General features: G+C 39.6%; 1 protein-coding gene across 6 annotated transcripts in view; it reads left to right on the top strand.

The window, feature by feature from the left end:
- Window positions 1–14,033, top strand: part of DOCK4 (dedicator of cytokinesis 4) — a 386,414-nt gene that overhangs the window by 115,518 nt on the left and 256,863 nt on the right. For 4 of the 6 annotated variants that reach the window (XM_061640006.1, XM_061640009.1, XM_061640008.1 and 1 more), the window contains exons 2-6: window positions 7,151–7,234; window positions 7,467–7,522; window positions 8,093–8,133; window positions 9,931–9,986; window positions 10,899–10,995. In XM_061640006.1, the coding sequence (XP_061495990.1) occupies window positions 7,151–7,234; window positions 7,467–7,522; window positions 8,093–8,133; window positions 9,931–9,986; window positions 10,899–10,995 (334 nt within the window). The remainder of the gene's footprint in view (window positions 1–7,150; window positions 7,235–7,466; window positions 7,523–8,092; window positions 8,134–9,930; window positions 9,987–10,898; window positions 10,996–14,033) is intronic. The other 2 variants (XM_061640010.1, XM_061640007.1) reach the window with 1 other exon arrangement.

Genomic DNA, 14,033 nt, shown 5'->3' with positions numbered 1-14,033 from the left:
GGAAGGGCAGGGTATAAATTTAATAAATAAACAAAATAAATTTGTGTTTAAAAAAAACCTTGACCATAGCATTTCTCCACTTCTAACTTGGAGAGTTACATACGACATAAATGGAATTTAATCTCTCTCTCTCTCTCTCTCTCTCTCTCTCTCTCTCTCTCTCTCTCTCTCTCTCTCTCTTCTGATTTTCATAATGCTTGCACATATGCACACCATTCTCTCTGTCTTATTATACATCCACACACAACAAGAGACAAACAGCTCAATCCTATACATATCTATTCAGTAGTAAGTACTATTGAGTTCAATGGGGCTTGCTCCCAAGAAAGTGGGTACAGCCTAAGATATCATATCAGGTAATCTAAGGTAAATATCTGCAGCAGCACCAAATAAATGGAACTACATTGAATGTGACGTTATGTTGGTCTTGTGGACAGGCATCCCAGTGTAGATGTTCAGGATTAGTTTGACAGATGGCCAGGGTCATTTACTGCAGTGGAATAAATAAATAAATATAGAAGTATTTTTAAAAGCTTGCAACAGTGCTTGGATGTGGAGGGACAAGGGGAGAATAGTAAGTTTCTCAGACAAGGCTGACCTCTGCTCATAGCTAGTATGATTCTTCTTTATATGTTCAATGAACAACAAAGCTCTGTGTGAGTGAAGTTTTGCCCTTTGATGTAGCTCTATTTTTCAAAAAAACCAAGCCCTCTTCATCTTGTATGAAATCATAGGGCACTATGGATAGGAGGAACTACTTGCTTAGTCTACTACTAGCTTAGTCACAAATTTTGTGTTTTTTTTATCAAGGAGAAAAAGTGGATGCTATAGTCAGTGTCTAACTGTGTTATAAAAATGTAACTTTGTTTGGAAGGATGTAAATGTAAATGTACTGCCTTCAAGTCGATTCCGACTTATGGCGACCCTATGAATAGAGTTTTCATGAGGCTGAGAGGCAGTGACTGGCCCAAGGTCACCCAATGAGCTTCATGGCTGTGTGGGGATTCGAACCCTGTTCTCCCAGGTCATAGTCCAACACCTTAACCACTACACCACACTGGCTCTGTTTGGATGGATAAATGTAGCTAATTATATTGAAATTGGTCACTTTCTTACAAAATTTTTAAAAAGCTGTTAAAACAGAATGTACTCTCAAAGAAAAATAAATATGTCCAGAGTTTGTATTTCCTTCATATTGCACTCTTGCTACATTAGTATATTTTTCTGTATTTCATGAAAGAATTTTAGTTAAATTAGTAAAAAAGTTTAGTAAAATTTTAGATAACTTAATAACACAATCCTTTACACGACTATTCCCTGGGCTCCTACTGGGAGAAAGGGCAGGATATATATTTAATAAATAAACAAATAAATAAATAAATATTCAGAAGTGATACCCACTGACTCTAATATGACATTATCAGGTCAGGTAAACATGAATAGCATTGCAGCTTAAGTTAATGAGATTCAAATTTATTCATTTATTTTTGTCTCATTTATATGCCATCCGTCTTTCTGAAAGGAGGAATAGTGAAGAAAGTAAAATAATAAATTGTAATACATTTAAAGTATTAATCAAAACCTCATTCAAAGTGAATACCTTTGGCACAAAGTCTCACACCAACAATGCACCAAAGGTCTGGACAAATGCAGTTAATGTTATGCATATATTAGGGCTATTATTAAATTAACTTGCCATCTTTAACCTCAAGTGTAAGACTACAGGAATCTTTTGAACCTAGGATGCATTGTCTTGAGAGGTTTATAAGTGTGAACAGTTATGCTGCAACACAGAAGCAATTGGATTTGTACAATGCCATTTCCCCTCTTCTAAAGCAGGTTTGGGCAATCTGTGGCTCTGTCCTGGTCTCAAAACCGCATCCACTTAATCAAGTCAACCTACTTTGCTCTGGCCATGCCCACCTCTGTTATGCAGCCCTGACAGTTTACCCCTGTGGGAATGTGACCCTTGACAGAAAAAAACAACTTCCCCAGCCGTGTTCTAGAGGGAGATGTACTGCATTCTGATGGAGTGTTAGAAGCCTATGCTGGTATTGACATCTGTCATGTTTGTTACCATGGAGGATTGAGCCTAAGCTAAATGTACAAATAATGTTTGACCAATAAAGTGCCACATGCTTTGACTCATCAGAAGCAGACGGGTAACATATAAAGTATGCTGAATACTATCAACCAGTTCATACACACAGGCTTGCAAACTCCGTGAGGCGTGAGAGTGAACCCTGCCCACTCATAGAATATTCAGCATGAAAGAAGCCTGTGCACATGTACATGAGACTCTCTTCATATGCAAATGCAAAAAAGTGAAAGTTAAAAAATATGGATGGATTGATTTCTCACTAGTGGGGCCTAAATCCATGTTTAACACATTAGGAGAGGAGAGGCATAAGACATGGTTACACCATGTGGGGATTGGGTTTGGGATATTTCCCCTGTGTTTAAGGACACATGCAATTATTCCTCAGTATCTAATCAGCAGCTCACTGTTTCTATATCTGGGGGACTATTACCATGAATAATTAAGTGGATTGAATGTACATATTCATGTAGAACCCTTGAATCCTTTGGAAATAATAATAAAAAGGCTAACAAGTTATGTGTTGATTACAACAGTTGATTTGAACTTTTTTTAAAAAAAGACAAAAAATGTTCTTAAACAGGTTTGGATCCAAAGTTTAAATGATTGGGATGAGATTTATGGAAAGAAATTGTCCATTCCCCTCTGCACTCTTTCCCACATTGTCCATGGGGCCCTCTGACTCCCACCTCCAGCTGCAGAGTGGAGGATAGGACAGGAAACTTCCCTTCTTTGAACTTTCTTCTTCTCACTTACCTTAGAATCCAAGCCACGGTATTTTTGCAGTTCAATCCTCACCACTATTTCCACTACTACCACCATGGAAACTTGAAATGATGATCCTGTGCCATGGGTTCATTCAGACTATATGATTTGCCATTCTTCATAATGATACAGGACACACTTTCATAATATTGATAACAGTTTTAAGGCTGGTAAAGCATAGGAAAGTTTGCTTCAAGCATTGCTATGTTTATGCTGAGACTGAATGATTTCAAGGTTCTGTCTTTGAAAGGTATTTTGTAAAGATAGCTGTTTCTTACAGCTCATAACTGAGAGGCTTAACAGGAAGTGCCTTCAGGATTACTGTTTAAGGGTGCCATTGACCTTGAATGCTGCCCCTGCTTCTCTCTTCCCCTCCCTCCGCTTCCCATTGCGGGACTTAACTCGCAAGCAGTGTCTCTGAGAGAGCAGCTGGTACTTTAAAGGCAATTTGTGATGTAGCTGGGACTTGAAAGATCATTGCAGATCCTTGATTGAGCTGATAAGTAATTCTCCGTGCACATCTGCAATTCCACAGCTGCTTCCTCCTTATTGGAGTCTTGCTTTCTCAGCCAGTCTGATGGATTTCCTTTCACTCTCCCTGCACCCATAGTTTTCTCTGTTGAACTTTTTACAGCTACTGAATTCAGTTTCTGGATTGTTGTGTCCCTTGGGCTTATGGTGTAGAGCACAAGCTTTGGCCCAAACTGATATTTCTTTACTGATGTTACTATATTCACTGATTGGCATCAAGATAAATGTATTGCCTGTATCTAAAATAGTTATAATTTACCTTAGCCATCCACAAATTCATCTTTACACACATTTTTAAATAAAATTAAAATGCATGTAAAGTCTATTTGAAGCATTAATTAAAGAAAGAAGCTGATAGCCATTTCTTCCTTCTCAGAGCATGTATCTGATCATTTGAAGGGAAGTTAAATGCTCTAGCAGTTGCGTTCAGTACTTATGCTCCTAGTCATAGGCCTGACTTCCTGACTGTAAACTTGCTCTGCGAGTTGTAAAGCTGTTAAAATCATAGTTAAACCCCCTGCTAGTGAATTTACAGTGACCTAAGAATAAAATAAACTGCATTAAAATCTAAACTGAAACAGAAACCAGCAGGGGATAGGCTGGCTGGAAAAGCTTGTGCAGATTTTATTTATTTATTAAATTTATGTCCCGCCGTTCCTCCCAGAAGAAGCCAAGGGTGGCAAAAACAGCTTTGAAAATAATTTAAAAAAGTAATTCCAGCACAGATGCACACTGGGATAAGGTCTCAACTCAAAAGGCTTGTTGAAAGAGGAAGGTCTTCAGTAGGCATCAAAAAGATAACAGAGGTAGCACCTGTCTAATATTTAAGGGGAGGGAATTCCACAGGGTAAGTGCCACAACACTAAAGGTCTGCTTTCTATGTTGTGTGGAACGGACCTCCTGATAAGATGGTATCTGCAAGAGGCCATCACTTGAAGAGCACAGTGATCGACTGGGTATATAAGGGTAGAATTGCCAGGTGTCCGTTTTTTACCCAGAGAATCTGGATTTTTGGGGTGCTCTGCAGGTCTCTGGGTGAGTCTTCTTAATCTCCAGACTCTCAGCTTTCATTTTTAAAAAATAAGTTTCTAGGTGGTCTGGTTCCCGAGATATATACCAAAACGTCAGCTCCTCCCCCCAACTTCAGTTAAATGAGTTTGTAGCTGGCTGCTCTAATCCCACTGTTTCAGGTTTGTAGCCAATAAGTAAAGTCAGGGTTTTGATTGACAAGGCAGTAACTAGAGTCCTTTGCAAGTCAGAAAACTTGTTTTTTCCTGCTTTTCTTAAAATCATCAATTGAGTAAGGATATAGCTTTCAGTATTTTTCTCTCTTGTGTGAAGGAGTCAAACAAGTTTAGATTTTCCTGGGCTGTTGAATGAGTTGAATGTGCTTTAAATGAATGGTGTGGATCTACCCTAGGTATGATATGCATTCATTAGTGAATCAAAAAGAACAATTTTAAAAGATACATTTTTAAACAGGGCTGTAGCTCATTGGTAGGGCATATGCTTTACATGCAAAGGTCCAAAATTCAATTTCTGGAATAGACTATTGCCTGGAATCCTGGAGAGCCAATGCTAGTCCATGTCATCAGTACTCAGCTAGATGGCACCAAATAGCCTGACAAGGTATAAGGCAGATTCCTTTGTTCCTAAAAATGGAAAGAGACCCAAGGGCCACAGTGACTCTAAAATTTATTTATGTGTTTTAATTACAACATTTATATACCACTTTATTGTAAAAAAATTCTCTAAGCGATTTACAGAAAGAATTAAAACAATGAAATTATTGGTAAAAACAGTTAAATACAGGTATTTAAAAATATCCAAAATAATAAAACTAACAAGTTAAAAATAGATAAAAATATAATAGCTTCTAGATGCCTGGGTAGGCTTGCCTAAACAAAAATGTTTTGTTAGATGCCAAAAAGAGTACAATGAAGGCACCTGCTAATGTCAATAGGCAGGGTGTTCCAAAGCCTAGGTGCTGCCACATTAAAGGACTGATTTCTTACAAGAGCAGAACAAGTACTATGTGGCACCCATAACATGGAAATCACACCTTGAACTTGGCCTGATAGCAAATCAGCAACCAGTGCAGATTTCAGAGCAGAGTATTATGTGCTGATAGGGTCTCACTCATGTCAGCAATTGTGCCACAGCATTCTGCACTAACTGCAGCCCCCAGGTCAGGTTGTTCTGCATAGGGATTTCTGTAACCTTGGCTGACTGGCTGCCAGGATTTTTTTAGATTTGGTTTTTGTTTAAGAACCCTGACTGGTTGTGAAAATTGACTGAATTTTCTGCCTTACTAACTTACTACTAGGAATCTTGTTGTGGTTGATATGGTGGTGCATTTAGGAAATCATCACTGTCTTTTGTTTTTCTTTTCTATTTGCATTTCATTTATCTTTATCCTCACTCTCTTTCATCCACAGAAACAACAACAGTGGTTCCATGCACTCCGCTCAACGCCCTTTAACCCACTGATGATGCACCTTGTTGTTTGCATGACAGTTTCTTTCTCTCCCAATAGTGGTAAAAGAGAATTCACATACTGGGCAGCATGGCTGCAATTGTTGTTGTTTCCAAGCTGGTGCCTATGAAGGTTGACCAAACCATGTGTGTTTTCTCTCTGTCAATTATTATTCACTGGAATTGGGTTGGCTGTCAAAGTGAGTTTATAGCAGCCATTTCTATCTTAATTTCCAATCAGAGAAATGTTTTTGTTTGAATTGTATGTGCCAGGCAACTGTGGTTGATGCTTAATGTATCATACTTAATGACATCACTCAGGCACGCCCCTATACATCACTAGGGCCCGCCCCCCAAATCTCAGGGTTTAGGATGCTTCTTACCTGGCAACCCTAATAAGGGGTAAGATGATCTTTCAGGTATCCTGATCCCCCGTTGTATAGGTTTTGTGTGTATGGGAAAGTCTTCATCCTCCTGCAGAACAAAGCAAGAGGGAGTGGAGGCTATTCCTCAGTGTGGGTACCTGAAATACCACCAAAAATACCTTAGATTAGGGTTAGCCAACATCATGCCCATCCCTCCAGATTTTGCTGGATCACAACTCCCATCATTCCTGACCTTTGGTCATGCTGGCTGGAACTAGTGGTTGTCAAAAACCAGCAACACCTGGAGAGCACCACATTGGCTAATCCATCTCAGACTGCGCCTTCCTGAAGGGTTTCATCTGGAGATATAAGAACATGAAGAGGAATGGATGGACACATTGTAAGAAATCACAGCAATCAATTGAGGCATCCTAGTATATTCTGACAATTGAGATCCTTGGTAGAGAGGTCCTATATAAAATATTATCTCATGCTCACTATGTCTTGCCATGACCTAGTTGCTACAGTTTTATCTGGATATATAAAAGGACCACTAGGTATCCAAGCACAGTATTGTCAACTTCTACCATAAAATGTCTGCATATTTCAGAATGACACATAGCTTGTCTTTCTGGAAAAGTCTTTTCTTATACTATACACTGTTTTACTGCTAAATTATTGTGTTACTTATTGTTAAGGAAACTCCTTTTTCTTTTCTTGGGTTAAAAAAAGAAGCTCTTGCCATCCATTCTCTAACCCATATTATATTTATAGTTGATATAGGTTAGAGCACTGCAAGTTTTTGAAAAATCTACTCGTTAACTGCCTTGCTTTTCCTTAAAGTGTGAAAGTTGAAAAGCAAATATGTAGCTTGTTAAAAGAAATATGATTAATTGGAATTTAATATCTCTTTCAGTAATTGCAAGTTTTCGAGGAACGGTCCCACATGGCTTATCGCTGGAGATTGGAGACACTGTTCAAATACTAGAGAAATGCGATGGTAAGTGTTGACATTAGCACAGGACTGCTAGGTGGGAAGGTTGCTCAAGGTCATTTCATTTAATTACACTGAGGCAGGACCAGTGTTTGCTGTAGATGAACATCCATTTAATCGAAAAAATGCAAACTTTAATCTTTGATGAGGGATGGCAATAGAACTCAGAGATGCCTGCGTAACAAAGAATAACTTGTAATAAAAGGTATCTAACCCAAAGTGTCTCAAATTAATCCAGTTTTCCGGATACTGTGGAGAAAGCAACAATGGTGACTGAGGAAAGACTTATATATGGTAGGCATTTTCGGTTCCTGTCATGAAAGCAAAGTCTGTACGTTGAAACCTGATCCAAAGTATAAATGAATGCATTGGTCTACATCCTTCTCATCTCCCTAAGAAGTAAAAATTAGCAAAAACTCCAAACTGTTAGGGTAAAGGAATCTAATATTACTGAGGTATTAGATTAAATTAAAATGTATTATTCCTGAAATGTATGTATGTGTTAGAAAAAATGTGTATCTTTAGAAATGCCATGAGACTCAGAAGTTCTTTTATCTCTTGATTTAAGGGTTTAAATGTCTGACAATTACACAAAGGAAATATGGATGTAGACCCTCTTCTATGTTTCAGATGCTCATTTTTATACCAGTGCTAAAAGTAATATCTTACATGTCAGGGCAGGGGGAGTCTTCAGTCATGAACATATTTCTTTCTGCACAACTCATATTGAAGGGTATGGTGTCACTGCTGATACAATAGCACTCTGTGAAATTATCTGCCAGCTTTTATTATTGTAAAAGACATATGAGAGTTCATTTTGAAGATGAAATATAAATTTATATATTGATTATAATTTCTCTACAGGCTGGTACAGAGGATTTGCCTTAAAAAACCCCAATCTCAAGGTAAAACAACTTGTGTTACTCAACTAAAATGCATGTAAAGTCATGCTGAAATATTCATATGACATTGCAATACAAAAACTGAACTATTTGGAATAACCATGTAGCAGTAACTTGTTTTTTTAAAAAAGGAGCTGTAGCCTGTGGAAGACTGTCAGTGGTAGCACTAGAAAAAAATTAAAGAGATTTGGAGGAGGGGTGTATGTGCAACACACAAAGGCTATGAAGGTGTAAGTCATGTCTCACATGCACTAATGGGGAGGAGATGGAAATGTAGAGAATTCATTCAGCAGCTGTAGTTCCATAGCTATAGCTACTCACCCTTGTTGTAGTGGGTGACTGTAGGAAGAGCCCTGCTGGATCAGGCCAAAGCCACATCTAATCCAGCATCCTGTTCTCACAGTGGCCAACTAAGAGCCTCTGGGAAGCCCATAAGCAGGCCTTAAGTGTGAGTGCACTGTCCTCTTGTGTCATTACCAGCAACTGGTATATTTGAAGCGTGATGCCTGCGATAGTGGAGGTAGAACATAGCCATCATGGCTAGTAGCTATTACCTTCCATGAATTAGCCTTACCTTCCATGAATCCCTCTCATCCTCTTTTAATAGGAATGCATGAAGGACCATAGGGAAGAATCATGGTGCTGGTAACTGGGGATGTTACCTCCCTATGCAGCTAGCAGGAAGTGGGTAGAATGTAACAAGTACTGGGGCCTTGGAGACATTTGATGGAAAGGTGTAGTTTTATAGCAAAAATCATTTGTAAGGTTGGGCAGCAGGTGTATAAGCAGGTAATAGAAGATTAGGAGAAGCCTTCCGGAGCAGAAAGGGATCAAGGAGGACACCTGCCGCTTTCCTAGCTTATGAACAATTGTTGAGGGGAAATGATATATGAAGCCCTGATGTGACAAGCTGACTGGGTCGATCAGGAGAAGAAGAGTAGTAGTGTGAGGAGGGAAGAAAGGGCAGGTGTTCCCTATCCCAGGACTTCCTAACAGACATCCTCTTTCTGAAAGGGAGATAATGGTGGAAGACGCAAAGGGATGGGCAATGTTGTGGGGATAACAGATGGTTCTTGTGGTGGCCACACTTAGCCTTCCTGGGTCCCTGGACATGTGAGGAAGGGAGATCCCGCCACAACACAGCATGTACCCTTCTGATATCTGCCTATTCTTCCCCGCTTTCAGGGTTTGCTGCCACCAAATAAGGGTGTCAATCATAGGCTCCTCCTAGCATGATTAGGCCAGCAGGAAATATTTGTACCCAGGGTACTGGAAGTAGTAGTACCTTTAATTTTCCCACCCTCAAACAAGAGATGTGCTGTTTCTCACATTTGCAGTGAAGCTTTCCCTGCCTTGATATTTGATACCCCAGGTCAGGTTATGTGATCAATCAGACCAGGTTATTTAGGCAGGTTAAACCCTATATATAACTGCCTAACCAGACAAGTACAAACATACATCCCATATTATACCCAGTATCCCATAGTATATACAAGCAGTCCAGGACAGGAAAGTCCAGTTCCTTTATAGTTCTCAACTGCTGCTTCTGCTTTGTAACCAGGCTTGTGAAATTTGTTTGAGACCTCTGTCCTCACTCTTCATCTGAGTTGCCAAGACCCAACAAGAATGCTCCCTTTGACCATTTGAATACAGAAAGGTCTACTGTATTAACTTTCCACCAGTATTTCGATAATTCAGACAGCTTCCATAGTATGGACACAATTTTCTCTTAAACAATGCATTTATGCCTTTCCCCCCGCTGCCTCCTGCATTTATTTAACCTTTTTTTTTCTCTTTCAGGGTATCTTTCCATCCAGCTATGTTCACCTGAAGAATGCATGTGTTAAGAACAAAGGGTAGGTGGAGATTTTGGGTTCTGAAATGTTAGCAAAGGCTAAGTAGCAGTGGGCTGTTTTAAAAATCATGTTGGAGATGGATCGATCTATTGAAATGAAGTCCATGGCACCTTGAAAGCCTGGTACAAATGGTTAGGAAATTGAGTGTTGTTTGGGTTTGTGTACTCTCTGTCATATCCCTGACTCTTCTTTCCTTTATAAGTGTGGTGCAGCATTGCCTTTTTTCACTAATCATGTAATCATAGTTAGAAATGAGTTTGAAAACTGTTAAGTAACCATGGTTTGGGAAAACAGCAGTGCAAATGTAGTGCTTCATCACAGTCAGTTCAAAAAATGGGATGTCACATGGGTGAGGGAAAGGAGTATGTCATCTGTTACGGCCCTTTTAGTCTCCTCTCTGTGCTTAGCAAATCATATTGACCTTCAAAGTGTCATGGGACTCTTTGTTTTCCTACACTAGAGTTAATACAGCTGCTTTTTTTTTGAGTGAAAATATTATTGGTGATTAACATAATTTATTCAAGGCCCTCAGTCACTGAATGCAGTGCAGTTGGCCAACCCTGAAACATTTGTTAAGGGAGAAGATTAATTGTAATGAATTTAAATTTCATAATAGAATTCAGAAGACTCTTGATGATGATGTTTTTTCAAACTGTGATGTAGACACAGTTAATACAGTTGCAGAATGCTTCACACTCCAGTATAATGAGTGTGATGCAGAGTCCTCGCATAATAGCTTGTTCGAATAAGTTCCTTGGTCTATACTAATGATTCCATGGACTGAAGAATGATAATCTGAAGGGAATTCCATATAGATTCAGTAATTTCAGCCAGTTTGAATTTTAAAAAAAATTAATAAAAAGTAATGTTACTTTGAATGCATGTTTGATACCCTGTTTCTTTGTATAACAGGCAGTTTGAAATGGTTGTTCCAACAGAAGATACTGTTATTACAGAGATGACATCAACCTTAAGAGACTGGGGAACAATGTGGAAACAACTTTATGTGGTAAATGTACCATGTGACTTTCTGGGACCCAATTCAGGAGTAATCCATGTTCCCGCTCCAACAATAAAGCAAAGTATTTTTTTTTAAAGTCTCAGTATTCTTAAAAAATAGTATATCAGTTGTTTCATAAAGGATGTTAAAAGCCCTCCCTTAGATGTATGTGTTCCCCTCTTTTAAGAACATAAGAACATAAGAAGAGCCTGCTGGATCAGGCCACTGGCCCATCTAGTCCAGCATCCTGTTCTCACAGTGGCCAACCAGGTGCCTGGGGGAAGCCCGCAAGTAGGACCCGAGTGCAAGAACACTCTCCCCTCTTGAGGATTCCGGCAACTGGTTTTCAGAAGAATACTGCCTCTGACTAGGCTGGCAGAGCACAGCCATCATGGCTAGTAGCCATTGATAGCCCTGTCCTCCATGAATTTGTCTAATCTTCTTTTAAAGCCATCCAAGCTGGTGGCCATTACTGTGTCTTGTGGGAGCAAATTCCATAGTTTGACTATGCGCTGAGTAAAGAAGTACTTCCTTTTGTCTGTCCTGAATCTTCCAACATTCAGCTTCTTTGAATGTCCATGAGTTCTAGTATTATGAGAGAGGGAGAAAAACTTTTCTCTATCCACTTTCTCAATGCCATGCATAATTTTATACACTTCTATCATGTCTCCTCTGACCCACCTTTTCTCTAAACTAAAAAGCCCCAAATGCTGCAACCTTTCCTCGTAAGGGAGTTGCTCCACCCCTTGATCATTCTGGTTGCCCTCTTCTGAACCTTTTCCAACTCTATAATATCCTTTTTGAGATTAGGTGACTAGAACTGTACACAGTATTCCAAGTGCGGCCGCACCATAGATTTATACAACGGCATTATGATATCGGCTGTTTTATTTTCAATACCTTTCCTAATTATCGCTAGCATGGAATTTGCCTTTTTCACAGCTGCCGCACACTGGGTTGTCATTTTCATCGTGCTGTCCACTACAACCCCAAGGTCTCTCTCCTGTTTGGTCACCGCCAGTTCAGACCCCATGAGTGTATATGTGAAATTAAGATTTTTTGCCCCAATATACATAATTTTACACTTGTTTATATTGAATTGCATTTGCCATTTTTCCGCCCATTCACTCACTTTGGAGAGGTCTTTTTGGAGCTCTTCACAATCTCTTTTTGTTTTAACAACCCTGAACAATTTAGTATCGTCAGCAAACTTGGCCACTTCACTGCTCACTCCTAACTCTAGGTCATTAATGAACAAGTTGAAAAGTACAGGTCCCAATACCGATCCTTGAGGGACTCCACTTTCTACAGCCCTCCATTGGGAGAACTTGCACCCTTTGCTTCCCGTGTGAGTTACGTTGTCTATCTGTGTCTTTATACAAGCTTGGCCTCAAGGCCGAGACACTTTGAGAGGGAGCCGAGTAATTGCTCTTGCATGAATTGCATGTACTACAGCAGTTACCCAGGTTAATGGCGGCAATTAGCTCAGATGTATGAGGCTTCTGTTTACTCTACTGCCTCTTTTATTGCTTTTAACTATAGCCTTCTGGTGCTAGCCAGCGGCTTGCATATAAAAGGCTCAAAATTCACAGCTGTGAAAATAAGAGCACGTATTTAATGCAAAGTCCTAGTAACTACAGGAGCTTTCAGAAAAGCGTCTTACTGGAAGATGATTCTTGCCCCGCCTCCCAAGTACCATCTCTATATATATGCTTGTTGACACTCTCAAAGAATTCTAATAGGTTACTGAGACAGGACTTTCCCTTGCAGAAGCCATGCTGGCTCTGCTTCAGCAAGGCTTGTTCTTCTATGTGCTTAGTTAATCTAGCTTTAATAATACTTTCTACCAGTTTTCCAGGGACAGAAGTTAAGCTAAATAGCCTGTAATTTCCGGGATCCCCTCTGGATCCCTTTTTGAAGATTGGCGTTACATTTGCCACTTTCCAGTCCTCAGGCACGGAGGAGGACCCGAGGGACAAGTTACATATTTTAGTTAGCAGATCAGCAATTTCATATATGAGTTCTTTGAGAACTCTCGGGTGGATACCATCTGGGCCCGGTGATTTGTCAGTTTTTATATTGTCAGTTTTTCTTTTTAGTGTAAGTATTTAAGGGGCTGGGGAATGTCAAAGACGTAACTGAGATACCCGTTTTAAATAGATGTGTGCACAAAACAGCTTCAGCTTGTTTTTTTAGTTAACTAGTTTATTATCATATTTTAGTGGTAATATTGGTCATGATACACAGCAGTATCTCCCTTTCAAACGAAGTGTGCACACATAACTGGAGGATCCATTGAGCTTGTTAAATTGTTCCCACTCTCACTGTGGATCTTCTGACCACACTAAACTCACAGCTTTTATATCTAGGCCTTTTTATATCAGGCTGGCCCTGTGTGTGAGCAGACAAAATACCTTCTTACCAGTGCAATTTCTCTCCAACACGTGCTCCAAGGAAATCTCCCAATCACTTAAAAAAAATATTGTTGAGTTTAGAAAGCAGTTTGAGGGGTTCGCACCAGAAAAACTGCTGCCACTGTGTGTGGTCAGTGATGTCAGCTTTGACAATGCTGGGGATGAGGCAGGAAAAAAAGGTACCTGGGTTAAGTTCTCTGAGTTGTATCCAACTAAATATTGCATTGAAACTGAAATTAATGCACCTAAATTATTCAGGTCTCTGAATTTCGATTGGTCTACTCTGGGTAGGATACAAACCTCTTATTTCCCCCAAACTGGTGATTGTTACTCTCCAATCGTGGAGATCATCTAGGGTTGGGTGCTTCGTGCATATTCTTAGTCTAGCAACCTGAACTGTGAACATAACCCTAATGTAGGATTCAGCTGTGGGTACCATATGCCACACCCATTTGTGGGGGCCTATGTGGGAAAGCTGCCTCTATACAAATGACCCTCATATATAGTAACAACAAAAATAGAACATTGACATGTCAGCTGTCTATGTAGGAAGCTAAATAAGAAAAACAAGTTAAAATTGCAGTAAGTTGGATTAATTTTAGAAAGGAAGAGAAGGCGAAGACTAGCTAGCAA

This window comes from Rhineura floridana, chromosome 8, assembly GCF_030035675.1.
Source record: "Rhineura floridana isolate rRhiFlo1 chromosome 8, rRhiFlo1.hap2, whole genome shotgun sequence".
Classification (NCBI taxonomy): Eukaryota; Metazoa; Chordata; class Lepidosauria; order Squamata; family Rhineuridae; genus Rhineura; species Rhineura floridana.
Note: the sequence above shows the minus strand (reverse complement) of the source record. Positions and strands in the feature narration are given on the sequence as shown.